General features: G+C 44.3%; 1 protein-coding gene across 1 annotated transcript in view; it reads left to right on the forward strand.

Moving 5' to 3' along the window:
* The window catches only part of TMTC1 (transmembrane O-mannosyltransferase targeting cadherins 1), a 127,927-nt gene that overhangs the window by 84,009 nt on the left and 16,038 nt on the right, over positions 1-27,880 (forward strand). The window contains exons 7-8 of the mRNA XM_075158602.1: positions 4,700-4,813; positions 20,615-20,758. Coding sequence (XP_075014703.1) covers positions 4,700-4,813; positions 20,615-20,758 — 258 coding nt within the window. The remainder of the gene's footprint in view (positions 1-4,699; positions 4,814-20,614; positions 20,759-27,880) is intronic.

Below are 27,880 nucleotides of genomic sequence, written 5' to 3' on the forward strand. Positions count from 1 at the left end.
GTTTATACTCTTTTCCTTTTTCCTTCCGTAGCTGCGACGTTTGCTTTTTCAAGGGTGTTTTTCATTTCTCTTAGCCTTCTTTACTACGCTATTTAACCATATTGGCCTTTTTGTTGTACTTTTAAGATCTTCTTTGATAGGTGTTGTACGGTAGGACTCTTCTTATTGATGGGAAAGGAATGCAAAAGAAGAATAGCATAGCAAAAAGATAATGTCATCCCAGGAGTGGGAGACCTCCTCTTTGGGGCAGAAGGAGGAGGCTATATATAGGCTGATGAGGAGAGGAGGGAGAAGTGGATGGAGGCATGTGCAACAGCAATAAATTAGAAAGGACAGAGCAGTAGGAGGAGATAAGTAACAGTAAAGACGTATGAGGGAAAATAATAAGGAAGCAGAGCAAATCTATAGATGTGGGAAAGGAGACATAAATCAACCTACTTGGTAGTCTCTGTGTGTGTTGAATTTTTTTTTTTAAGAAGTATGTGCTGAGAGAATCTTTACTCCCATTCCTAGTTCTTCATTCTTCTTTCTCCAGTTGCTCCTTTAATTAATTACTGCTTTTTCCCTCCTCTTATTTTTTTTCCCCCTTCACCTCTACTTTCCATTCCTCCATTTGCTTGGATGTGTTTCTTCAGGGTCGATCTGTCTCGATTCCCTGGCCTTTGGCTGAGACCTGTTCTGCTATACATACGTTCTTCATGCTGGTCCAGGAGATGTTTGTATACTCAGCATGTTTTCAGTTTTGTGCTTGTACCCTGTTTTGTCCCATTCTCAAGGCTTACCCCGCTTTGACATTGTGCGGCAGCACTGTTACCATCTCTGGGCCATCCTGACTCTCAGTCACCAGCCCAGGGGCCAAGTTTTCTGGATGCAGAAAGCCCTCCGGATCCTGGCTGAAAGGAGCAGTGTGGGGCAGGATGCTGCTGCCTGAGGAAATGATGCATCTCCACATAGGTGCACAAGCATATGTGCAAGGACTAAATGAGAAGCAAATGAACCATAAGTATAAGAAGTGGCCAGATATATAGAGATCTAGATATTTGAGGCATATTATTCCAACAGATCTCTAGAAGCCCCAAGCAGTTTGTCTTACAGTATTGGCAGGTGGGCAGGGAAGGCTTATTCGTTAAGTATTTAAGGAACTACCGTATATAACTAATGCACAGGCCAGCAGGTCAGGCTCCAACTGCGGTCAGTGTTAATGTCTGAAGCCAGGGAAGGAGAGGTGAGGGCTGTGGGCTAACCTCTGCATCTGTTGTACTGACCTTTTCAAGGTTTGTCAAGCTGCCATGTTTCCTGTTGCTCCTGGAAAGCAGCTGCATGCACTGCCCACGTTTGTGACGGTGCCTGGAAACGCAGTTGTAACCAGCAAAGGAACTGCATGAAAGTGGCACTTTCTTTGTCAGCAGTTTTCCCTCCCGAGCCAGGTCTGCTGACTTCAGTAATTTGCAAAAACCAACCCAGCCCCAAAGGTGGCATTTACTGCTGCGTGCTTTTGTTAATGCTGAAAGCTAGCTCAGCTGAAGAGAACGAGTCCTATTGCATTTTGTGCATCTTCTATAAAATAGCTTAATACGGCCCAACATTGATATCTGTGAAATCAATACAAGGGTAGGAGGCCAAGGAAATGGTCGTTTGTGTCATCCAGAGAATAATTTGCTGTAGAGGACCTTTACTGATGATAATGATTCCCTAAGCAGAGGAGACCCCATCGCTCTCCCAGGGCTCTGGCTGAGGCAGAAGTGGCTTCATTTCCTTGTAAACTGAGCACTTTTCATATGGAAATCACAGAAAATCAGTGAAGCCTCTGCCTGCACCCAGTCACTTTGCAGAGCAGAACATGCACTTAGAAAAACAGCAGAGGGGATCACAGGAGACTTTTCCGAACTGAAGTGGGATTTGGGTAATGCTGGTATTTGAGGTTGGAAAATACCAGTGGTATTTGATTTCTCTGATTTATGGCTAATAGGCTTTTGCCCTTCAGTGGAGAGGAAGTGTTACGTAAAAGAGTTTGCCTATTGTTTATTTTCCATTTATGTCGCTTACTGCTGTCGTAGAAGTCAAAAGGGAAGGAAATCCTCCGGAGAAATGACGTCCGATCTCGGTGGGCTTGTTTCTGGCTGGAGCCAGATCGGTGCCATAGGTTTTCAGAAGGGCATGTGTGTGCTGGGCTGGGGAAGAGGGAAATAGGAGAGTTTGGAAAAGCACATTGGAAAATTAGATTGAAATTGTGAGAGACTGGGGGCTTGCGGGAAGCAGAAATGGAAAAACATTGTGTTCTGCTTTGTTATTTATACTCCACCCTTTCCTGCTTGGCTTTCATTATGGACATTATTGTTTCCCCTGTCAATGAGCAAACAGCATTCTCGGCTGGTCAAGAATCAATTAGCAGGAGTGTTTGCCTAAACTCTCCTAAAAAATCCCCTCCGCGTCCAGCGCTATGTTTGCTACTACCTCCCACCGTGCAGAAACACCAAGCAGCCTCAGTCATTGCTATGTGCATTTGCAAAATGAAAGACCCCCCTCCCCACCCGTGCGAGGAGAATAAATAGGTCAGGGAGTGCAAGCGGTGTGATGCAGAAGAGAGCATTGTAAGAACCCAAACCGATTTCTGTCTTTCCTATGTCACCCCCACCCCAGCAGAAGCATGCAGATGAAAGAAGCTTTATTAGTGACGTTTTAATAAATGGGACAGCAAGTTTAATAATAAATTTTACTTAAAGGGAAACAGTCCAGAATTAAAATATTTAAACATATGCATCTTACTGTTAAAACCGTATCTCATTAGAACTGAAGTACTTGTGCATGTGTAATGCACTCCTCACCATTAACTCAGTTTGCTCTGTTTCAGCAGGGGCTGTAGCAGAGACAGCAACTCATTGCGCATAGCTCTGAGATAGCCGCAGTTTTGAGTGCCTGTCCGTGTCTCTGCCTGTAACGCTGGCGCTGATGTAATGAAACCCTCTCTGTATAAGAATTAATATTCCAGTAATGCCCAGAGGTTGTAAGTGTGTAGTTAATAGCTCCCAAGGCCAAGGGAAATTAACACAGCCATAGCAGTCACACTTTACTTGCTGCTGGTGCAGTATATCTTTGTGAAAACTAATACAGAAAATCATTCTCTTAAGAATAGCATCAATTAACTGATTTAATTCAGCGATTAGTCACAAAATGTCTTATTCCTGTAGTGCTCCCGGTAAGTAATTTGGAAATACCTGATGATTAGGAAGCCAAATGTAAGGTGTATTTTTAATTTCAGTAGGCAACCGTGGCTGTGTTGTGCTAAACTCTGTAAGGCAGCCGTGGGTAAAGCTTTGGAAGCTCTCACAAGTAGATATTAGTGATGCTTGATACCACTGGCTGCAGGTAACCAAAAAGATACCATATTTGTCACTACGATTCTCCAGCGCCATTTTACAATGAAATCCCCAACAAAAGGTTTCCGCAGCTGTGGGTGCATTCTCCCCACGGGAGAGGGTGTGCACCCCACTGTGGGGGCTGTGTGCGACCCTGTCTCACCATGGTCAAGTTCCATGCCCACTGAAGTTAAACAGGAGAGACAGACAAGGCAAAGCAACAAGACTTGGGAAATTCCTAAGCCCTGCTTTTCCTACCTGGGGTAGGAGGGTCAGAGATGATGGGGGGAGAAAAGACAGGGATCTGCTTGTGAGCAAAAAACAGCTTCTACGTGAACAGATTCATCCATCCTTATTTCCCGTTACCTTAGAGAGCCCCTATTTATGTGCTGGAAAGGATTCCCCTGTTAAATGGCGTACCGACTTCTGTGGATCCTTGCAGAGGAAATGTTTCCATGGCGTACGTGCTCCTATGATTTTTTTCTCTCTCTAACCTTGAAATGGCATTTCCTCTAGCTGTGCAAGGTGTACCTTGCTTTCTGTGCTCTCAGTTAAGTAAATAAGCATGTGCTTGCTCTTCTTCTTTTGTCTTTGTGCCCTCATTATTATTCCAAATGTTGAGTCCACTCTGCGTGGCAGGGGAGATGAAGGGGAGGGATGGGGTGGCTGTGCAGCCACATGCCCACAGTCATATGTTATAACACAAGACCGTAGAACTTGCCAGCTAAGGGTGAGAGTCCCATTAGCCCTCACCTCCTGGCCATACTCTGCTCAGCGCTAAGCGGTGCATACGTGCTGGCTGGGTACTCAGAGTATGCTATGCGTCCCCTCTAGTGGCTGATGCGCATGGAAAAGGTACCTTCTTACTGGTACCTCCAGCCGACAGATTTAAATCAAGATTTTTGTAAGGTGCTTTGTAACACTCAAGTTTAAGCAGGGAGCCTGTTTTGGCTATATTATAGAAAGTACTACATATTTTCCCCTCTAAATATTAGCCTTTTTAGGGTCTTTCAGTTTAATAATTCAGATTTTGAAATAGGACAGCATCTGGCCACAGGGAGTATTGCAGTGTTGGTGCTAGAGGAGCCTGTGATGACAGCGGCCAGGAGGAGTTGAATTGCTGCCATATATTTATGTCCACCTGGGGCACATGGTGTGCCAGTGTGTGGGGCAAGCTTGGGGTTGTAACATGAATTGTGTCGGCACGAGTGTGTGGGAGGTGACAAGGCGCTCAAAATCCAATCAAACTTTTCAGAAAAAGGGACAGTGAGAAGAAGGTAGACCTCGGGGAAAGTGGGGTAACCTGGCCACTAACACCGTCCTGCTTCTGTTCCTCTTCGCAGCTCAGGAGTGAAGACCCTGCCCCACAACGCCAAGGTGCACTACAACTACGCCAATTTTCTGAAAGACCAGGGCCGTAACGTTGAGGCGATCTACCACTACAAAACTGCTCTCAAGTAAGTCCCTTGAGGGCCCGGTGGGGCTCCAGCTGTGCACTGCAGCCTGCTGTTAGCTCCCAGCCCTTCCCTGCCAGGCAAGGGGTGAATTGCCTGCTCTTCACCCCCGGCTCCTGGGGGCAGCTCAGCTTTCGGAGGTTGGGAAAGTTCCCGGGCTCGGTGTTTGCGTGTCATTAAATGAGATAGCCTGGTTTCCCTCCAGCTACACATGTGTGCGTGTGTGTGCGTGCGCGCACACACACTTCAATATATGAGATAGAAATGTTACCATAGCTACACGTTGAGCAATGAGGTGTCATTTACTCAGCTGAATGTATGCTGGTAAGCAGGAGGTAGTTGTCATAAATGCATTTTCAGGTTCCTGGGCCATTTATCTTAGTAAATTGTTAATGGTGCGTGCCTGCAAAATGCCAGTGCTGTAGCCATCTGAAGTGCAGTAGTAATAATAGTACTTACTACTTGTATTGAGGCTTCTGTCCACAGAGCTTTGCACGAACACTAAACTAATTGATCCTGAAAATGCTCCTGTGCAGTAACAGGGTGAATATCATTACTGTGGTTCTGTAAAGGGGAAGCTGAAGCGTGAGCGTGAATTGCCTTACCCATAGATGCACGGTAAATCTGGGCCCAGGGTTGGGCTGTAATATGGGACATCTCCTGTGGTATCTCTGAAAGACCCTCCCAACCACGTGCGGATGGGGTCACACCCTGCGAGCAGGATCCCTCGCAGCATCCCTCCGCTCGCCGCTCCTGCCAGTGCTGTTAGTGCAGCTCAGCTGGGGCCTCGGCTGCTCCCTGCTGCCCAGGCAGTGCTCGGTGCAGCAAGCAGGTCACCTCAATTCCCCAAACCTCTCCCCTCTGGTCCTGGGGGCTTGGGAGAAGGGGCAAGCCCCTCAGGGGAATGAGTGCAGGGAAAAGGTGGGGGGAGTGGCAAGGGAAAGCAAACATGGCCGGTGCAGATAACGTCTTTGGGAATAAAAGCGTATATGGGAAGGACAGACAAGGTGAAGAGCGCTCTGATGGACAGCAAGGGCAGAGCTCAACTCCATAGGACATGTCAGGAGGTGCAAGAAATGTTCTTTCCTGACACGTGGTGTGGCAGGAAACTCCAGAAATTACATCTATGTTTGGTCTTCTGGCCAGCTGACAGCGTTATACCAATGGCCCTCCAAGGGCTCCTAACCCACCCAGGTTAAGCTGGGAGGACAGGAGTTCATTGTCACCGAGGAGGGCCTGAACCTGGCTGAAAGTGATTTTTGGCTTTTTTGAGCAGCATCCTGTTCTGTTTTACCCTGCTGGGCACTTAGGAAGTAATTTAGAAAAACCTCCATCCTATTTTTTAATATTTCCAGGAATGGAAAATCCAGCACAACCATCAATAAATCGTACTGAAGGTTAATTACCGTGGCTGTTGAAAATATCCTCCTTTATTTTTAGTCTGATTTGTTTAACATCAGCTTCCAGTCATTGGATTTGTTTATACCTTTGAATGCCACGCTGAAGATCCCATTACCAGAAGTCTGTTTTCCATAGTGATCAACTCCTCCCTTAACCTGCTGCTTGATACAACCCACTGATGTAGCTGCTGGCGTTTTCAGTTATGCGAGTTTTTGCAGTCCTGCAGTCGTTCTTGTAGCTAGTCTCTGCACTTTCTCCAACTTACCAGAAAAGCCCATTGCAAGTTGAAAAGAAGAGGGACTAACAAAAATTATCCAAGCCCTGCAGTGAACGTGCTAGTGCAGAGTAACATAACTGCTCCTACTGACATTGCCTCTGCTTGTGTAAATGGGATTTGCTGACAAAAGATATTGCTCTTCTCTAATTGAGCAGCACCCGTTTATTGTAATTATAATGCTATCTTCTGCTCTGCAGTATTTCAATTTTGAAAGAGTCTGTTTTGAGAACTGGTTGCAAACATTTCCTCAGCTTTATTAGATACCACGGTTTGTGCTGATGGTATTGTTTATAGAGCATCCAAAGCCTTTGTCGGGGCTTGGAGCCACACAGAACCAGCCGTGCTCTTCTGTAGGTGCTCGGTGTCTCAGTGGCACCGGTGCTACTGCTCCAGTTGCTTCAGTAATTTCAGCATTAGTTCGCACTTCTGAAAAGCGAGCCCCTATCCCCCCTTGCGCGTTCGCTATCTGACCTGGCAGTGCAGACCAGGAGTTGGGAGTCTCCTGCTGGCTCCGTCACTGGGAAGCTGCATTGCTTGGTCCCACCACCTTATCTCTCTGCACTTATGCTTTCATTATTTTTACCCCTTCTTCCCACCTCTGTCACAGGGAAATTATTTGGGGACTGCGTAATAAGCAATAAAACCATGTAAGTAGAAAGTGTAGTGTGTTCTCCTGTTGAGAATTACATTCCATGTTTTCCCCTCAGACGTACCCCTTCTGAAATGCCTGGGTGTAGGCCATGCAGCCTCCGCTAGCTGCCTCTGCATGGTGGCTGTGTTGAAGCGGTGGAGAAGGTGATGGATGTGGGACAGGCAATGTGATGGTGGCTATAGTGCAAGACCCTAGATGGGTATTGCAGATAAGAACAGATTTTATGTCCAAGCTATTTACCCATCCTCACAGACTCCAGCTTTGCAATCGCTGCTCTGATTGTAGACCAATTACTCTACAATTAGAGAGAAGGAAGTAGTAGCTGTAATATCCTGACCAGATTTTAATGGTTCAGGGTATTTTTGGCCACTGGCCTGACTTGAAAATGGAAGAACAGCTGGGAGGCTGAAGCACCACTCACTCCGTGAATTTCCTCATCAGGGAGCAGGCAGACCAGCAGCTCAGGGGGTAACGCAACAAGCTTCCCTGATTTCCCCCAGGTACCCCTCACCAGGTGTCTGCTCTCCAGGTGGGTCCGGGTGGATCCACACTCGCCAAATTACAGAAAATGCAAGCTACTCAAGAGGCTTCGCAATCCAGTGGCAGCACTCTCAGGAGTATACGGGAGATAAAAATACCATATCTGCCTAGTGTGCGGTGAGCAAATCAATAATGGAATTAATAAGGAAATGGAGTCAATAAGGACACGGACTGCTGCTACTGCCACCCGGGAGCTCCTGGGAGGTAGGAGAGGGAGAGCAGCATTGCCCTGTACTGGCTCCATCTGAGGCACGTGGGTGATGGCTCATCCATCATTCCAGCTCGCTTCTAAAGCTTGTGCCAAATTACAATGTAGGTCTGCTTGATCTCCGGTGAATGAGTGTAACTGTTTGCTAAACAAAAGTGATCTTGTCAGTCCGCACTCGGCTGCTTGAACCGCTCGCAATTACCATTCCACCAACGTAACGATGCGTTTCCACGCGCTGCTTCTCTGCCAGAAGTGTCAGTTGCCATGTAGCTATTTAGCGAAGCAACCCATTGCTCCTGTGAAGTAGGCAGGTGATGTTGTAGCTATAGCTGTGGGAAAGGATGTTGAAGTGCACACAGGTTATGTAGTGAAATAATAGCAATTGAGACTAAATCCCGGGAAAGTTGATTCCTGGTGCTTTAATTGCTTGCTCCCATTCCTACTTTCAGAGGCAGGCAAGATCCTCTGCTGGCACGTGTTGGTGTATCTCTGTTAACTTCAGGGCAGATAAGTGGTGGAGGAGAAGAATGTGTTTTCTCTGACAGTGAAACTGCAGGGCAGGTTTCCAAGGCAAACTTGGCAATTGATCCTGTCAGCCACCTGTTGATGTCATTGCAGGTGGCCTGTCAAAAAACTCATTCCTCACCCCAGCCCAGGGGCCGGTGACACAACGCCCTGACTTAGGCTTAGGTAATTAGTGCAATCTAATCATGCTGTCTGAGAGCAGGGGAAATGAAAACTGAAATGAAATGCAAAAATGGAGAACAACATTTGAGTTGGAGAGGGGGAGAATAAAAAGAAAAAAAGTTCTGTGTATGTAGGAAAAGCTCCTCCTGTACGTTGGGTTCCTAAAAGGGGAGTGGAAGCAGAGCCCTTCGGAGATGCAAGATGAGTTACCCGTAAAGCAGACCTGATGAACAGCTGGCATTCTGCAGTTGTAGCAGTGGGTTATAACCCTTTCAGCTTACCTTCAGTAAAACAAGAAAAACACACTGCTGGATTAGACTGCTTCGCTGGTTTGCCTGACATATGGTAGTGACCCCAGGAGATACTTGTTTCGTTTTTTCCCTGCAAAAAGTAAAGGCCAGAAATATGCCGTCTGAGATGTGAGTTGACCATGGCTACTCTGAAAGCTGGCCTTAACATTCTTGATGCTGCTTCTGCTGCAGATTTGCGGCTGTTGCTAGGAATTTCGGAGATCCCCTGCTGCTGGAGATCAAACAGTGTTGGTCTTATCTGAAATAAAACTTGTCTTGCCACTCTCATGTTTGTGAGTGAGAATATGAAGTTGTGCAACCTCACGCAAATAAGAACAACAACTCCGATGTGCTAATGAAGACATTTTTGCTGTTGTGGATAGTTACCAAGCTTATGTCCTGCTTCTCCCCAGCCTTGTTTGCTTGATGTTGCTGTTGAGACTGTTTTATCGCTCCTCAGGAACACACATGAGCTGACATGCAGAGAGAGAAAAACAGCAGAATCTTAAAAGCCATTTGATGAGCATTTGTTATGTCTTTAATAACCCTTTTAACAATGGAGGAGGGGAAAAAATTTCACCTTCCCTGCTACAATTGCACTCATTCAAAATTTTAGTTCCCTCTCTATCTCTGTGTTTGTTGCCAGGGCAGTGCTTCCCAGGGATGGCAGATCGATGTGAGCAACAGCAGGTGGGGCTGAAGGAGGTTGCTGGGTTTCTCGCTGGAGTTGCGTGAATAAATGTGCTAATAATAATTCTGTGCTATTCAAGCTACATTTCTGTGTCTGGCAAAAGGTCAACATCTAAAATTTCATGTTTGTGCTTTTGGACATAAAAACATACAGATTTGCCCTTAGTTAAAAAATGTCAGTAGAGTATTGTGTTTAAGTTAATAATAGGGGAGAGTTATCTTTGTGTAAAGGCAGACATTGTGACCATCAAATGATACAAAATGGTCGAATCGGAACGGAATTATTTCTTTGTAACTGATTTTTGCCAGATGAAAGTCACAGAAATGAACTGGGATTGGGGGACTAAAAAAGGAAGAGTGCTGGAAAGAAAGAAAAACAGACAGTAAGGCCGAGAGAGAGAGAGAGAGAGACTCAGGCTGGCCCTGCAAGCATGAGGCACCCTGAGGCAACCCGGAGCTGCTCTCTGGGATGCTGCTCTTTCCCAAGGGAGGCATAGGCAAGTGTGTGAACTGACTCTTACCATCAGTGGAATATCTGGTAGTATAGAGTCCTGCAGGAGGTATCCACCATATATGTAATACTGTGAGTTTACACACATAAATGCACCAGCGTGTGTACGTGAGAGTGCACATACATTTGCAGTGTGCTTCTGTGTGTGTATGTGTCCATCCACAGGTTTATAGCCACAAGTCCCCTTGGAGTTTTCCTGCCAAATGCTCTGACCAAACAGAGTGGGAAGGGGACCAGCCTGCCATGCAGAGACCTCCATTCTCCCTTGTGGCATCCTCCAGAGAAGGGAGCCTCTGGGCAGCAAGCAGGAACCCTCGGGCTGGCTTTCTTTGCGGCTCAGGGAGCTGCTCTGGTGCTCAGCCTTGAGAGAGGGGAGAGAGTGGGCCAGGAGGCAGATGAACCAGTATGAAAATACTTGGTGCTGCGACGTGTGTGGTCTGGCTCTTGCAGAGTTTGCAAATAATACGGCTTAGGGCATTGCTCGCAGCATGGAAACTGGGAGTACTGGTTTGTGGCATCAAGAAGTGTCATGAGGTCGTGCTTATGTATACTTGGTACCCAAACGCAGGCTAGATGGGGGAGGGAGGAGGAGGAAGCAGTGTGGGTACCATATCCATATCCCTCACTGAGGAAGTAAAATTGGTGCATAACATCACTGGAAGGGGTAGAAAAGGAGCAAGCGAGGCTGCTCTTTCTCCTCGCTCCACTTTAGAAATAAAGCCCTAATGCTGTAAGGGAGACTCAGGTTTCTTGCTAAGCTTTCCCACACACCTACCCACTGGGTTTTTATATATCTTAAATCAACAGTGTCTGGGGTTCTTTAAATTTGGTTAAATTGCGCTCTCCATGCAGTAAAAAAATTGTGTTCATACAGCCCTTCGTGTGTGTGTGTGTGTGTGTGCCTTGAAAATGCCTCTCAGCGTGGACTGCAGGTGGCCTTGGATGCCATCTGTGATTTATTTCTGGAAAGAATTAAAATACCAGCACCATTTGTTAGCCTGTTTTTTACAGTGAGTCAAAAACGTGCAGCGCTGCTTTGCTGTGACTGCCAGGGCTGCATTTGCTCCCAAAACCATGAGTGCCCTTCTGACACTTAATGTTACTTAGGTCAGGCTCTTGGAGCAAGCCTTCTGGTTAGGCATTTGATGAAACGTCTTCATAGAGACTTCACATAATACCCTGTGTTAGTGGATGTTACAGACTTGAGGCAGATCACGTCCAAGCAGTTGGAAACATCTTTGCGCGGTGTTCTTCTGAATTGCGCTTTGACAATAAGCTTTTGGGGTAATTGGTGCTCTTGTGTACGTATATGGTGGCTGTCCTGAAGCTAGACAAAACTGTTGAGTGATTTAATAGTAATTGATGGCTGAAAAGGCTGCCTGATAATTTGAATCAGAGACTTAATGGCCTTTACAACACAACGCATGGGATGATGGCCAAATTACTTCAGCCAGTGTAATTTATTTTTGAACCTGTTCTCTATAAAGCGCTAATCTGTGGCTGTTTTGTACTCCACTTCTGCTCAGTTTTCCTACTTTTTAGTGATCAAATATCAACCAATCAAGACACGGGCTTTTATTTACTCAAAACCCAAACCGGTGTAAGTGCAACTATAAGCCCTGATGCAGAGTCAGTATGTGTGCAGTGTAACTGCATTGACAGCGATGGAAACTGGATGTGCCTGCTGGGATAGACAGATGTATGTATAACTCACTCCTGGACACTGGTATTTACAGGCAGGGTCCCTTCCTAGACCGTGGCTTGTGTTCGTGGGTGTAGCTCCTTCTACACTGTCCTTCAGGGACTTGCTGGCTTTTCAAACGCATCTTCTTGGAGAAGAGCCCCCATCAGCTATAAGAATAACTGCTCTATAGCCTTCCTCAGACACTGCATCATTGCTCTACTTACATATCGGGGACTGATGCTAAAAATCTGGGGATGAAAAATGCTTCCCTAATGAAGCTGCAAAGCTTTTGTCTTATTGGGACGAGACATCTATTTTGATTTTTATGTGGGCTATGCAGAGAGAAACTTATGGCTGTATTTTGCAGGTGTTCAAATGTACTTTTTGCTTTTGGCTAATGAGAACCTCAAATCCAAGGGTTAATTACTCGTTCCCACAGCCATTTCTTTCTCCCTAGCCTGCTCTCCTTGTCTTTATGAAAACTTTGCTCAAAGAATGACCACGTTGCACTGATTATTGTCGTGCTAAATCATCAGAGACTTGCCTTCGCTGGTCCTTACCAAGGGTCACCAGAAAAATTGGTTCCCAGCGCACGTCTGTCAACAATAACCTTGAGACTTTCTGTGAAGGCTTGGCAGGAGTAGTTGAGGCGCTCTGCTTATCCCCAGACTTCTGAATGGCCCCTTCGAGCAATTTGGGCGGTGCTGGAATGGGGCTGCTCTGATTTACACTGAAGACTGAAGCAACCCCCAGACATCTCGGAGACAGCCGTGATCACGGGTGGCAGTATGAGGCTGTGCAGCTTCCTCCAGCACCTGTGAACCCTGGGAGATGACAGGCGTGATTTCACCCTGTCTGCTTAGGCGAGGTATATATTTCACCCCCTCATGTCATTTCACCCCCAATGTAATGGTTTGATTGAAGAACTCACCTGATGGTCTCCTGTTTACTGTGGTGTTCCTCTAGTTTCTGTGGGCTCTATGAAGGTGCCTGCACTGTTCGCACTGTCTGTAAGTCAGACGTGTTGTGAATTATTAGTCCTTTGTTGGGCTTGAGTGGTTTCTGGGATTTTCAGGACTTACATGAATCCTGCATAAATTCTTTATGTGAGAGCATAAGCAGGCAGCCCAGTTTGATAACCTCATGTTGCCTCAGCATTGCAGGGAACATGTGAGTTTAGCGGGGAAGGTTTTATTTATTTATATTTAGCTGTGACATTGTTTGACTTTAAATCCTTTTTTTCTCCTCAACTCTAAGTCTTAAGCTTCTACCCCTGCCCAAGTTTGAAAATGTGATGAAAATTCATAAATTGTAGTATTGTTTAATGTGCCACAGGTTTGTTTTTTAAATGGTATGGTTCTGGATATGTTTGGTTTTTTTTTCTTAATGGATACCAGGCTCAAAGAATTCATGGGGCTTTTGTCAATTTACAGATTAAATCTGTTCAGCTTCTTTTTTTTTTCATGTTTCTGTCCTGGAGAGGTTTCCCTCGATATTAGGGTGCAGCACGGCTGCCATCCCCTGTGCTCTGCCCATCAACCTTGGATGTTCACCCTGGTAAAAGGATTTGCCAGCGGCAGGGGGCTTGCGGGCTGCTGTTCCTGCTGGCTGGGCTACCGGGCAGGGGGAGAAGCCGTACAGCCAGGACCTTTCTTCCTTCCACCGATCCCCGGCTGCGATTCAGCACTTACTATTTATACTGAATTGGCCTCTGGAGATCCCAGCTGAGATCAAGATCCCACTGTGCCGGCCACTGACTGTAGCTGGAGGTTGTCATCAGCGCAGAGGGCTTGTGCTGTGAGCAGAGAGGCGACAGTATGGGGAAGGGAAGTTTTATTATTGTCCCTTTAGCGACAGGGCATGCAGACAGACTTGTCCTAGGCCACGTGGGAAACTGTGGCAGAGATGAGCACTGTCTCTCAGTGTCTATGTTGTAGGTGCCAAAATGTGGGTAACTTCTGCCCACTGGAAGGTAGAAGACATTTGAGGTGGGTTGGGGTATCCAAAGCATCTGTGGGGGACCCCCCTGCCCTTCAGCAGCAGCAGGGGGAGGACACCCTGGGTGGGTATCTGAAATAGCCGTAGGCACACTGGTGATCAGGCACCCCCTCCTCTGACTTCTTGAGCAGGACCTCCATCAGGACCTGAGCCGGTCCGTGTAACGCCAACGAGGACCTTAACGGGACCTGCAGAACCACTCGGAGATGCTCTGAGAACCCCAGGCACCGTGCTGGGGTGGGATCACTCCTTGCCTTATTCCTAGCGTTGCATCAAGCACTGAGCCAGACCACCTTGTAGCTGACTATGTGGAAATGAGCGTGAGGTAATACCCAAGGCCGGGCCGTGCTGCGTACAGCAAGGAGTCTGGCTGCTTTGTCATGCTTTCACTGAAGAAGATTATGCCTGAGGCCTTCAAAGGAACCTAAAAGTGTTAGATCTCTCACTTGCCTAACTTTCAACAGGATTTCCAGTTTTTTTTTAAAAAAATACAAAAAAACCCAGACTGCCACAAACCTTCTGCCAAGCTGAAGGGTGTTACCTTTGAGGAAATATTGATGCAACTACTAAAACTCTTCAACAGAAAACCAGCTGCTGCTTAATATTGCAGGATCATCTCTCCTTCTATAAAAGGAATTCAAATGCTGCAAATTGAAGGTCTTTTTGAGAAAGGCATAGGATGTGGCTCTGTGACCTACACGTCTCCATATCACATAGAACAGCTCTTGGAACAAGGTGCCACGCTATTGTGAGGTCATGGCCTGAATTGTTGCCAGTGCAGGATTGTTCCTCGTAGAATGACTGGTCTCAGAATTACATCAAGTCAAGTTTTAATTCAACCTGACATAGAGCTTTATTGAGAACTTAAGTAAATACAGGAAAATGAGTGTGATGTAATATTAAAATTGGAAAATTGGCTCGAAATAGTATACTGGAGTAAATATAAAATGGGCAGTATAAAAATTTGGCACAGGTGAAACATTATTCACGTAACATTCTTACTTTTGTTGGCAAAATGATGCCAATAAAATATTACGGTATGTTGGAATGGGGTAAAACGTGCCTTAAAAACAAGTTGCCATGCTGCCAGGAAGTAATTGGGCTTGGGTAATTAAGGCCTGATTCTGCGCACTTAATCTGGCTGAAGTGAGCCTCGTGGATGCTGAGCGTTGCGGTAGGGTCGCGCAGGCACCGGGAGAGCTGAGAGCAGGGAGGCCTCCTGTGGTATGGAGGGCTGGTGAGAAGAGGTCTGTCCCAAGGCTCTTCAGCCTCTCTTCTCCTCCTACCACGAGAGAGGTAACGCAACCTGTTTTCTCACAGCAGCACGGCAGTGGTAATTAATCACAGCTGCTTCAAAGGTGGAGCGTTCCCTGTGAGTGCTAAGTTTAAACGCATTCTTTAATCAAAAGATGTATTAACAAAAAACAGGCACACTAGATCTCCCCAGCTGAATCAGTTGCTGATTTTTCTCTCTAGCAGAAATGAATATGCTTGGAGCCCCTTCAAATATTGTGCAAGATGATGCAGGCAGGTTTTTCCTTTCTGCTGCTGCCACCGTGGCATGGCCGTTAGGTTTATCATGGCCAGTGTTGCTAACAGCTTTTATAATGGCTTTAAGGACTCATGTTTTAAGTCACTGGGAACGTGCTTTCGACAGGCTTATCATCGATGCTTGGAGGGTGGCGAGGGGCTGGGGCATCAGGGAGAGTCACCTTGGTGCGCGACATCTCAGGGCTGTCCCAGCTCTGAGAGGTGGCTCTGGACTGCTTTCAATAACCCCTTTTATCATGCCATGGCTGCGGGGGGCTGCCTGGACCCCTGAAAGCCAGCGTTGCAGCCTTTTCCGTGCTGTTCCTGGTAGTTTCCCAGGCTAATCGCACGCTAGCCTGGCCCCATCCCCTGTTGCTCTCTGCCCCCGCACAGCAATGGCTGTGCAAACCCCACATAACACTCTTAAGAGCAAGTGGGGAGTTGTCACATTAATGCCTTTTGCCCCCTGAATGCCTCTGGCATCAGACTAAGGGCTGTTTAAAGGCAGGACTGCGAGCAGAGCTTGCCAGTTGTTTAAGTGGTCTCTCTCGATCTGAACTAAAAGAATTAAAATTCTTGGTGGATTATAGGTTGTAGCCATGACAACAAATTCCCTCCCTTTCTCTTTTTTCTGGAAATTGTCTTATAGTTCAGATATGTTGCCAAACAAAACCCCTCAATTTTTTTTTTTTAAACTAATGTTTCAGGTAATAACAGCATTAAAATAAAAAGCAAAATACATGGTCATCAGCATTTTGATGACTGTATATGTTTTATGCCTGGCATCTTCTTGTGAAACTGGAAATCTCTTGATGGTGCAAGTCAATAAGGCTTTTGTTCAGTGGTATTAGAGGGAATTTTGCTAGCCTAAAAGAAGTGGGGGTAATTACTAACAGGAGTTTTTGTGCAGTGTATACCTGTAATAGTTAAAGGGAAAGCTGCTTAAATTTATTCTGACAATTGCAGATACAGCACTGGAGGAATCATTTGAATTATTCATTATGCAACAAGGAAACATCCCACTTGTCTTCTCTTTAGAAATGAAATCCCAGTCTGATTTAAAATATACTTTTATGGGTTCGTTTCTTTTTTTTAAGTAATTTTGCCGTTTCAAGACTACTATTATAATTACCTGTGAACGTAGGTTTTAAAAGAAAATTATTCTGATTTCTAAAAGAAAGGAGAAATTGATTTTTTTTACACGAACTGCTTCTTGTAGAATAACTTTAATGAAATTCAGCTTTCTTTCATAAATAATGCAGCACTTGCATTTGATTAGGTGAAGCCTAGAGGAATTTCTACCTAATCAGATGCATAGCAAGAAGGATATTGCCTGCAGACTGTTACCATTATCAATGGTGGTGGCAAGAAAAATACAGCTCCATGTGTGTCCAGATAGAAAGCTTTGTTTCTTAAGAGAAGTTGCAAAACAAGGTATATATGTTCCAACAACTGATTCCTTGCATCTCAGAGTGTCCTGGCTATTCGTAAAAGAAGGTCTGGCTTCTAAGTATTATCATTATTGTGGCACGAAGAGACTCCAGGTTAACTGGAGACCTCCTTGTCCTGCTGATGTGTTTCTGACCCTTCCAAGAAATACATACGTGTGGGGAAGAGACAATCTTTGCATCAGAGAGCTTACGGTCAAAATAAGCAAGGTGGACATGGGAAACATTGGGACCAATTTGAAAAGTCTTGAAAAACAGCACAAACCTCCCGATAACATAAAAATGGAAAAAAAAAGTACGTGTGCCACCATGCATTAAAATAGATCACATACAGCAAAAAGCAAACCAGTGTGCAAATGATGTATCTGCAAGTTTTGCAGAAGCATTTTGAGGGTTCTTGAGTAAATGTTGCTTTACTTAGTCACCTGTGGTCAAGTTTTATGATGCTCTGTCCAGCCATGAGACTTTGTTCTACTCTGGTTTTATCCCCAGGAAGCTGTTATTAACAGCAGTGGGTGTGAATGAACAGAGCGTAGTTTGAGTAAGGCCATTAGCCCTTTAGTCATCATCCACATTAATGGATGGTGTGGTCTGGGCTCAGCCCTGGACCACTCCTGGGAACTATTTGACGGTGGTGTAAAACGGTTAGGGATCGTAATAACAGTATAACAGCATGGTTGGTCATGGGCTCAGGCTCTGGCTCTGGTTACTTTATTAGAAGTCATGCTCTCTTAGGGCTTGGTTATGCTCTGGGCCAAACTCAGTTGAGTGGCATCTTGCTCTACCGCCATAATGAAGTAATATTCCAAATAAAAGCATGAAGAACTGAACCCTAATGGCAAAGCCCAACAACACTGCCTTATCTCACCGTGCTCAGATTTTTCTCTTAACGTTTGTTCAGATATGTAAATGTTGGAAGTTCTTCAGGCCAGATGCTAAGCGGGTTTAAGCTGACAATTTGTGCTATCTGAGGTTCTGGTTTTTCACTTACATTTGGAAAGGGCAATGAGATGTAATGAATAAATGTAAAACACAAAAAATAGAAACCAGGGTACATGGGAGACTTGCTTGCATCCTGTGATTTGCTGTCGAGAGGTTTTAGTGCTGAGCTCAGAAGTGTATTTATGGAGCTGCTGGTCAGAACTGTGCAATTTAAAGGTGAAATCAGTTCTCTTTTTTAATCCTGAGTTTTCATTCCTCTCCAAATTGGTGCAAGCAAATCTCCTGGGCCTAAAATGTCATGGGAGCACTAGAGGCCAAGAACACAATTTCTGAAAGTTTGAGAGCAAAACCATCAGGTTTAGGGCTGTGAAATGTTAATTTGTTTCTGACTTTCCCAAGAATTGTCTGAAATACTTTTGCTCACTCGTAACTCAGGCAACTTCATGTCAGGTATTAGAACTGGTTTTATGTGTGAGTACTGACAGAAGTAGCGCGCAGCTTTTATCATAGCCAACTGGGAAAAAAGCCTCAGAAATATAACTCCCAAACCTTTTTTGGTCCAAAACAATGTCAAAATCCCATGGAAGAAATGGAAAACAAGGCTGAGCCTTAAGGTAGATAGGTCCTTCTTCGCTCAAGATCCTGGTCAAGGTATCACACAGAGCTGCGTCCCAAGTGCTGAAGAGCAAGCAAGCTTGGTCCTTTCCATTGCTCCCTTGCTGTTGCTGTGGAAAGTATTTCTTCCAGGCTGCTTCAGCTGGGAAGGCTTAGCCTTGACGACCAGTGGATTTTAGGGCCGAGGACCCTTTTAGGGTCAAGACTCAACACTATACCGTCATCACCATCTTGTCCTTTGCTGATGCTTCTCCAAGGGCAGGCAGCCTCTCACATCCCAAAACGCCCAGGCTCACCGGGTAGCTTCAGTGATGGAAAGTGATGGTGTTTCTGTGCCAACGGCAGTCTAGCCTTGGATTTCCTACTCTTTGCTCCTCTGTGACAAGCTCAATTAGGGAACTCTTCAAAAATCAGTTGAGCAGGGAGTGCAGGCAGCGTGGGTGAACGGACACTGGGCAATGCGGACACTTGAGACACGTAAACTGCACCTGAGAGCTCGCAGCAGGAGAAGGGGTTACCTCTGAGAGGCGGGATGCTTATCTGTACGTGAGGGATGTTGACAGAGTCTGCGGTCATTAGTTACTATGAGTGATGGTTGCTACATTTATCTTTTGTCAGTATAATAGGCCAAGTTTCAAAAAACATATGTAGCTGCATCCTAGAACGCTCCCTCCTCAACTATGTGGCTTTGCAACTGTTGTCCGCTAGGCTTGGTGTTGGGTAGAAAAAGGATTTTGGGACTCTTCACTTATTTAGTTGTAGGAAGCATCCTGGGTTTGTTACTGGTGCACATCCACTCCTCCCAGAGTTCTCTCGTGCGTTCCCAGCTTCACCCCCAAGTAGGACCCTGCCAGAATCACTTATGTGTGGTGGAGCGAAAATGTGACTGATACAAATGTTGCAGCAGTGTATAAAATGCTAAATTATTCATGGTACTTAAGCACAGAAAATCCCAGGGCTGAACTGACATAATGAAAAACTCCAGGCAAAAAAACCCCACCATGGAAAGTCTTAGATTAAAAACAGTTGCAAACTTTAGAGTCAGCCTGTATTATAGAGTCTTAATCCCTTCTTCTTCTTTTAAATGCCCCTCCTCATGCTGTACCCTGGGCTATCATAGCCAACTACTTTTAATGTCATTATCCACATCACTTTACCATGAACGGGGACCTAAGGCAAAGAAATGTCAGATGACTTGTCCTGATCCAAAACAGAAAATCTGTAGTGGCAGCAGGATTTGCAGCTAGCTCTTCTCAGACCAAAGCCTTGGCCACCTTAACCTGCTTCCTCCCTATCACAAACGAAATGATCATCTGGAGGAGTTCGATGGGCAAGCACCTGTGCACCATTTTATACCAAAGCATCAGACATACTCACACAGCTGGTCTCCCAGCTTGCCTGGGACCTCTGTGGGCTACTGCCATGGACTCATTTCTTTATCATAATGAACCTCAGTTTTCACCCATCTATGACACAAAGGGTCCTGGGTGCTAAATCTTGCCCTGGATCACTTTCACCTCTGGAGTTTTCTGGTGAAAGACCTACAAACCAAAATATTAATGTAGGAGCACAACTTTGAGAATTTGAGCGGCTGAATGGACCATGATGTGCTTCTTAATTCATGGAGAATTTTAACAGAGATGCACTGGGCCCAGTATGTAGTGTTATAACTGAAACAGGTAGATGTAAAGATCAACAGATCCGTTAAAAGGAGAATCGAACCAAGTGGTAAAAAAATACAACTAGAAGTTTAGGGAATTCATACTGTTAAGCAGTCTGTTTCCAGATTTTTTTATCAATTTGCTTGGTTCTGGGAACATTGTTCAACAGCTGATTTCAAGTTTCCTTTTGCACTTTATTATCACTTTTATTGTGGAAAACTGATTTTAAAAAAAAAACAAAACAGATCAATTTAAACAGAGTTGTGTTGGTTTCTGTATATGTCAAAACATATTTCCATTGGAAACATATTTTTGACAAAGCAGTTCTTGCTTGTTTGAAAAACATTTTGAATAAAGACATTCAAGCTGCTTTAGTCACTTTGCCTTTTGCTTGGAGGGTAAAATAGACTTTCAAAGCTGTTCAGTGTTCCCTTTTGCCCTGAAGGCATACAGGAACTGTAGGAGAAGATCTGATTTGCAATCTCTTTGGGAGTTGAAAAGGTTCCTCAGGATCCCATCAGGACCTGCAGCAAATGAAGGGAAAACAGTGTTTCCTAGCTGACATCCTTTGCTTTACCGAGTGCCAGACAGCAGTGGTGGCAGCATTAGTGACCTCAGCTTTATTTGTCAATTAATGAGTGTCTGTAACTTGATACTTCATTTTTCCTAGACTGTACCCTCGTCATGCAAGTGCTCTCAACAACTTGGGGACATTGACCAAAGATGTGGTGGAGGCAAAGGACTACTACAGACGGGCCCTTCAGTTAAACCCTCAGCACAATCGAGCTCTTTTCAATCTCGGCAACCTGCTCAAGTAAGTTGAATGCAGAACTGGCACCAAGGAAATGGACATTCTCTCTACACACACCACCAAAGTAGTTTTTTCTGCCAACTGGTGAAGGAATGGCATTATTTCTTATTGCCGGTCCAAAGTGCCGGCACAAAGGTGAGGCTTAGTTTGGATATCCTTATGCTGTCTGCCGCATCACTTCAGGTGCTGTTTACAGTTGTGTTTCAGCTAGAGGGAATTCACTTGTTCCAAATCAGGCATCAAAAAAAGAGGTGCCTAAACCCAGCTAGTCACCTGAGACTCCCATCTCAATGGAGAGGTGTAAGCCTTTCCAGTGGAGCAAGCCATGTTGTTCAAAGACAGGCATCTGATGCAGATCTAATAAATAACACAGATCCAGCAAATCCCTGTCTGCAAATTCCCACTTCTCCTCATTAGCTGTATGGAAGGTCGATGCATAGTTTAGGCATAAGCACCGTAACTCTGAGATGCTCAGAGCAGCAGAAGGTTCATCCCATTGCAGAGGGGGTGGGTCTGGATTTGAGGGGAAAGCTGGTTTACATCCCTGTACAGTCACTCTGCTGAGCAAGAAAACAAGTTAATCAGCTCATAATTTCACTCATGATTTAGAGTGTCAGCCTTTAGCAGGGAGAATAGCAGACGATCATAATAATGCAAATTAATTTGACTCACCCTATCTAAAGACTGAACTTAGATCTACACAAGAAGCTTTGCCAGTATGATAAGATCTACTAGGGGTGCAATTAAAAAAAGTAAAATATCTCTATTCCTGCATTACTATTTTGCACCAGCAAAAACCTTGTTTTTGTGGGGATAATGTGTTATTTGCTGACAGAACTGCATAAACTACAGCAGTGAAAGTACATTTTTGCTGATATAAACTGCATCTATTTCGCTGGTAATAGTTCTCTAGTAAATCTTTTAGAGCAGATCGGGCTTTAGTGTTGGGCTGGTTACAAAGTGGCACTGTCTCATCAAAACATACTTGATCTCTCTGGTTCTGATGTGTGTGAGTTTATATGACAGATATTAAGTGGATTGCTGAAGTTTTGCCTACCGTTTGGTAGTGGAGAAGTTATCAGAATAATATTACAAGTAAACCTGATGGTTTGGGGTTAGAATATGGCAGCTGAGTAATTCTTAAATAGAAAGTAGGTGAGTGCTTTACTGGAAATACTCACAAGAAAGGAAAAAGGTAAAGACAGTCTTATTACAAGAGAAATGGAAGGTCTTTGTATTATTGATCAGATTTGGTTGATTGAAATTAATCTTAGGTGGCAATGCTGTTTAAAAATACATATTGTCCTTTTAATCCATCATGTTTACCTTAGTTATTATTCTCTGTGATTTTTTTTTAGAAATATAAAATATTAATACAAAAGGACGTAAGCCAGAAGCACCACTAGGACATCCCATGTCAATAACGCTTAAATATGGCCTGTTGATGGGCTCTTATGACCCAGCAGATGGGTAGAAACTGGATTTGTTGCACTGGCAAAGCACAAAGGAGACGTGGGAAAATCTCTTAGAACTGCTATTTGTTTTGTGTGTAATATGTCATGTTTTTCCTAATGTGATAGTCAAGATACTGCGTGTCCTGTTGGACTATATGTGCCCTGCATCCTTCTGTGGTGCTATATATTGCAGTATGTTAAAGATGTGTGGTGCTTGTGCTAAACTCGTTAAAAGAAAACGCTCAGGTTCCACCTGCCCTTTTCCCACACCCATTTGCTCCCATTTTCTAGACATTTTTTTAGGCTTCTAAAATAACCTAGTGCATCTGAACACACCAATAGTATTAATTATAATGGAAACTGGGTGTCCTCATCTCCCTATTCAGCTTTAAAAAAACTGCTAAAAAATAGGTAGAGTTCATGGTGGAGGGATTAGCACATACGTAAAGCACATGCTGCGCAACAGATCCTATATGAATGTCTCCCCTAAAACACTAGTCCAACTCCCTTTGCCAGGACCTTTCCTGGATCATCCATCAATTTAGCGGAGATCATCAGCCATGCTGGGGCATGAGGTGACTTGTGAGATGACCAGATGGGAACGAGGCAGAGATTTCAAGCTCTCCCTTCCTACAACTTTGTCTTCAGTTATGTTTTCTTGAAGACCTGGCTCTTCAAATTATCCTTTCATATATGTGTATATAGGGCAGACACTAAATGCTAGTATAGTCTAGGTAATAAATGAAAATCTGCAGAATGTTACAGGCAGCTATTACTTTCTGGCTGTGCTATGAGACATTATGGAGAGTGTTTTGATTTTTAAACGTATGGCAGAGAGGGGATAAACGGTTAAGCCGTAAAAGCATTTTCTGTCCTCTTTGCAGAGACTTCAGTGCATGGTGCAATTCAGGAAGAGCCAGATCTGCAATACTTAAGGCATGTCCAGTAACAGCACTTGTACTGAGACATGTAACGAAACTGTCTGGCATGGGGAATTCCCAGTTGAATTCTGCGGAGTTCCTTATACCCACCCCTGCTCGTAGCGTGGAAATCTGATGGCGGATGTTAGCTTTCACCTCCTCTGGAGTGCTGAGAAAGGGGAACTCCAGGATTTTGGAAGGATGGGTTTGCTATTCCCATGTGGGAATCTGCCTCTCATTATTCCCTGTAAATAAGCTCTCTATTCAAGCATCCATTGCTTGTGATTTAAGCTTGAGTAAAAATCTGTTTTGAGGACCACAGGGTGGAATTTAAAAGTTTTTTTCTGCGGAAGTTCTAGATGAAAAAGGATGTTTCCATTTTCTGTTTGCACATAATGAAGACAGCTATGTGCCAGAAGATAAATGTTCTCAGGAAGCATTGCAGGGTAATGGCTGAATAAGCCTCTGGTTTTGTTTACATATCCTAAAATAAAGTTGTATTTCTTGCCTAATATAAACATTGGAGAGTAGATAATAGAACAATGCCAAAAGATTTCTTAGTTAAAATAGACCCAAAAGATGGCCTACCTAAAAGTGACAAATCTCTTTCTCTGCTTTCGTGGTCTGTGATCAGTGACACAGAGCAGCCTGATGCTGCTTTCTTGTGTTTTGTTTTGAAGTTTCCCATTGTATAAATATTTAACTCCTTTATATAGATTCAGTTTTGTTGAATTACAGTTTGAAAAACTGAGATAAATATCATTCAGAATACCTCACAAATTTCTAGCCTGTGGGATATTCTGTAAAGAGACAAGAAATAAAATATTACGAACATTTGAAGTAAATATTTATCTTGGATTTCTGTTGCAGGAAGAATGGGAGAGAACTTCTTATTTGCGGTACTGTATCTATCCATACCTAAAGCACTCCAATATTCAGTACACTATTTCCTAAGGAAAAAAGCCTCATAACTCTTACGTGCTTTGAGGGTGTTATGGCTGCATTTTCAAGGGGAAAGTGAAATGCCTAGAAACAATGTCCACTGAAATCTTGAGTTTATTCAAAGGACTGTTTCTCTTCTGAATGTACAGTAACACACAAGGTGTCCTCTGCATTTGTTGCCGTGATTTAGTCCAAGTTTAGCAAACCCATCTGTTCAGAGGAAGGAGGACTGTCTGCCCTGTCCGATACAGGCTTCTGGATATGTATGTATGTGAATGTGCTGACACAGGCTTGTGTAACTGTCTGACGATGCTGAAAAACATCAGATAGCTATTACGTGTATTGAGATTTAAGATCTTTCAGAGAGTGAAATGTTCCTCCCTTCCATTCAAAGAAGCAAACAATGTTCAGTGATACTGCATCTGGCTTTCTGGATGGTGTCTGGTTAGGATACTCTGCGTTGCATGAAGTGCAGTAGTTATCCGTCAATATCACATACACATTGTAGCCTGTTTATAAAAAAAACCAAACTCTGGCAGTGTCAAATTTACAGCAGATTAAAAAAATAACTTAGGTTGGAACGGAGCTCTGGAGATCATTTGGTCAAGCCCGCTGCTCAGAGCAAGTCTAATTGGATGAGGTTGCTCAGGGCTGTGTCCAGCTGAATCTTGAACACCTGCAAGGACAGAGATGCCACAATCTTTCTGTGCAACCTGTTCCAGTGTTTGACCACCCTCATGGTGAAAAATATTTCTCCTTATATCTAATCAGAATTTCCCATGTTCCTACTTGCATCTGTTGCCTCTTGTCCTGTCACTCAGAAGAGTTTGGCTCTGGCTTCTCTGTATCCTCCAACCAGGTAGTTGCAGGCAGCACTGAAGTCACCCCTGAGCCTTCTCTTCTCCAGGCTGCACAGACACAGCTCGCTCAACCTTTCCTCAATGCAATGGGTGCTCTAGCCCTGACCTTCTTCAGTGGCCCTCTGCTGGGCTTCCTCCAGTAAGTCCATGCCTTTCTTGCAGTGGAGAGCCCAACTCTGGGCAGGCATTGCTCCAGATGTGGTCTCACAAGTATCATATAAGGGGGAAGGATCACTTCCCTGGACCCACTGTTGGCCTTCTTTGCCATGTAGGGTACATTGCTGGCCCATGGTCAACTTGTTGTCCACCAGGACCCCAGTTGTCCCATGACCTGTGCCTGTGCACGGGATTATCCCACTCTGGGCGCAGGACTTGCATTTGCTTTTGTTGAACTTCATGAGGTTCCCATCAGACCTGGTCGCTCTGAAAAGCAGCCCTGCTTTGCAGTGTATTGCCCGCTCCCCCACTTTGGTGTCATCCACATAGTATAGATGAATGGCAAAGGAGTGCATCTAGATTATCTGAATCAGTTTTAAACTAGGGAGTCAAACAGGTTTAGAGGCTTCCTTTCAGACAGGCAGAGTTAGACACCGCAAGCTCCCCTTGGCTTCTGGTGTGAAACCAAGATGAGATGTTCAGAACAGTTGTGGAGCCCTTGTTGAGTTCTGTGTTTCTGGCTTTAACGCAGTCAAACTAACTTCACAAAATAAAACAAATCTTGAAAGTTAAAAAGCTCTCTAGAGCACTAATTCCTAGGTTACTCTTTCTGTTGCAAATGAAATTTGCTCCAGTGCTAACAGCCCACACACAGCCCCGTGCTTCGCCAGACTTCTGAGGGGTGGTTTAAGCTGATGCTTCTCTAACTGCAGGGCACTTGCAAAAATACGGAAGAGATGCTCCCAGTGGAAGGAGCTTGTTCCTTGCTCTGGGCTCGAGCACGCTGATTGTAGATGGGGAGGCTGGGAGCTCAGGTGGAAGAGGGAATCAGGAGAGGGCATTGTAAGGCAAGGTAATTTGGGGAAAAATTGGATTAAGTGATCATAGACTCCTCATGTCAGTTGAATTTGTTCCTCTCTCTGTCATAGCGAAGGTATACATTACCTAGCTTTTCCTGCTCCAGATCCCCAGTTTATGGTAAATTAGTGTATCGGACTGTTCTTCCAATGCTCTGTGCTCTCCCAAATTGCAGGAGATTTATATAAGCGACGCCCTCGATCCTGCAAAGTGTTGGTCTTCATCCAGGAAAGCACTTCAGCCAGTAATTAATTTTCAACTTGCATACATAAAAGTTAAGTACGCGTTTAAGTGCTTGGCCAGAGTGCGTGGTATCTTGCAGGCCTGAGCCCTCTGAGAAACTACTGGATCTGCTTTTTTTAATGTAATTCAGTCTGTCACATAAAAAGATGCCATAATCTCTCCCTCTCTACCCCCACTTTCAGGAGACAAACATTGTTCTTGGATCAAAAGAAAAAAAAAAGGCCGTTTTGAAAAAAAGAGTAATTAAGAGGGCTGCCCCATGTTCAGAGTGCATGCTTGTGGTTAATGGGAACTTTTACTGCTGCTGAGTGGATCACTTAATCCTTTTATTTCTGTATCTGGCATTTCCTACATTTTTTTGCCAAACATCAATACCTTTATAAAGCAGTCATCTGTTTTTGATTTATAAAAATGTGTCATGAAACTCCAGCCAAGGGATCCAAAAGTTTTATAAATTGACAAGCTAGCTAGTCTTTAATTAGTGTAGAAGAAAAGTGGTTCTTTATTTGTTTTTGCTTCATTCATGTAATTTATATGGAACACCACTGGAAGAAGAAAAAGACTAGCACAACTGGTTTTACTTAGCTTAATGCACAGGCAAAATATTCTTCCAGTTACACAACTAGAAGGGGAAAAAATCTGCAAAGCCACATATATTATCAGCTGAAATTTGCACCTTATAAACAAGATCTGGTTACTTGAGCATGTCACTCAGATGAAATCCAAGGCCAAAGCGGCAAGGTGTTCACATATTTTCTGTGCCCCAGAGCCCTTTGTTTCTTTTTGTAAGCCCTGCTATTCATATTCTTTGTACACCCAACACAAAGCAAATGTTGTTCCAGTCCAGCTAAACATCCTTAGATGTTTGTTCAGGAAACCTTCTCATTTTTCCAAGGAAAGAAATACAGAGTGATACTGGAGAAATTGTAGCTCAAATAAATAAACATCCTTAGATTTTTGTTCCGGAAACCTTTTCCGTTTTCCATGGCAATAAATGCAGAGCAATGCTGGAAAAAAACTATCTCATCACCATAGACATCTCTCAACTATCTCTGTTCTTAATCCTTAGGATCTGAAGAACAGACTCCTCTAGCCTAAGGATCAACTTGCTAAGGAATTATTTAGAGATCCTAGGCAGATTTAACTTAGCAATATTTTAATTTCAAAGTATTAATTTAACTAAGTCATAAGTGGATCTATGACAGCACTCGTCTAGGAACATGCAAAGACTCTGCAGGTTTTTCTAAGGAAATGAAAATGTTTTGGTGTCTCTAACCTACTGATGTGAGGGCAGGGTTGGTGAGAGCAAATGTCCTCTTCTAGGTCAGTCAGTGCCTCAGTTACATGACTGGGGCCAGACCTCCAGAAGCTGACTGCAAACCCAGTGTTACCCCTTCCCGTAGGGCATGTGACTTCCCAGCGGCATCGCTGGGAGGGTCTTGTGCAGTACTTCATGCCTGGGGACACTTTTGCTATCTTGTCCTTCATGTAGCTTTAACTCCTGATGGGATGAATGGAGCAGAATTTGGTGTATTTGCCATAAAGAGAAATATTGAGAGGAGATGTACAGTAGGATTGGATCTAGTGGTTATGACTCAACAGACAGAGCATGTGGCCTGTACTGCTTGCCGAATAGCTAAAATAAAATACTTTTTGCTCTTCAGTGTATGGGGTTGAGGAATGCACTGTTTT

Source organism: Calonectris borealis, chromosome 1 (genome assembly GCF_964195595.1).
Source record: "Calonectris borealis chromosome 1, bCalBor7.hap1.2, whole genome shotgun sequence".
NCBI classification, from domain to species: Eukaryota; Metazoa; Chordata; class Aves; order Procellariiformes; family Procellariidae; genus Calonectris; species Calonectris borealis.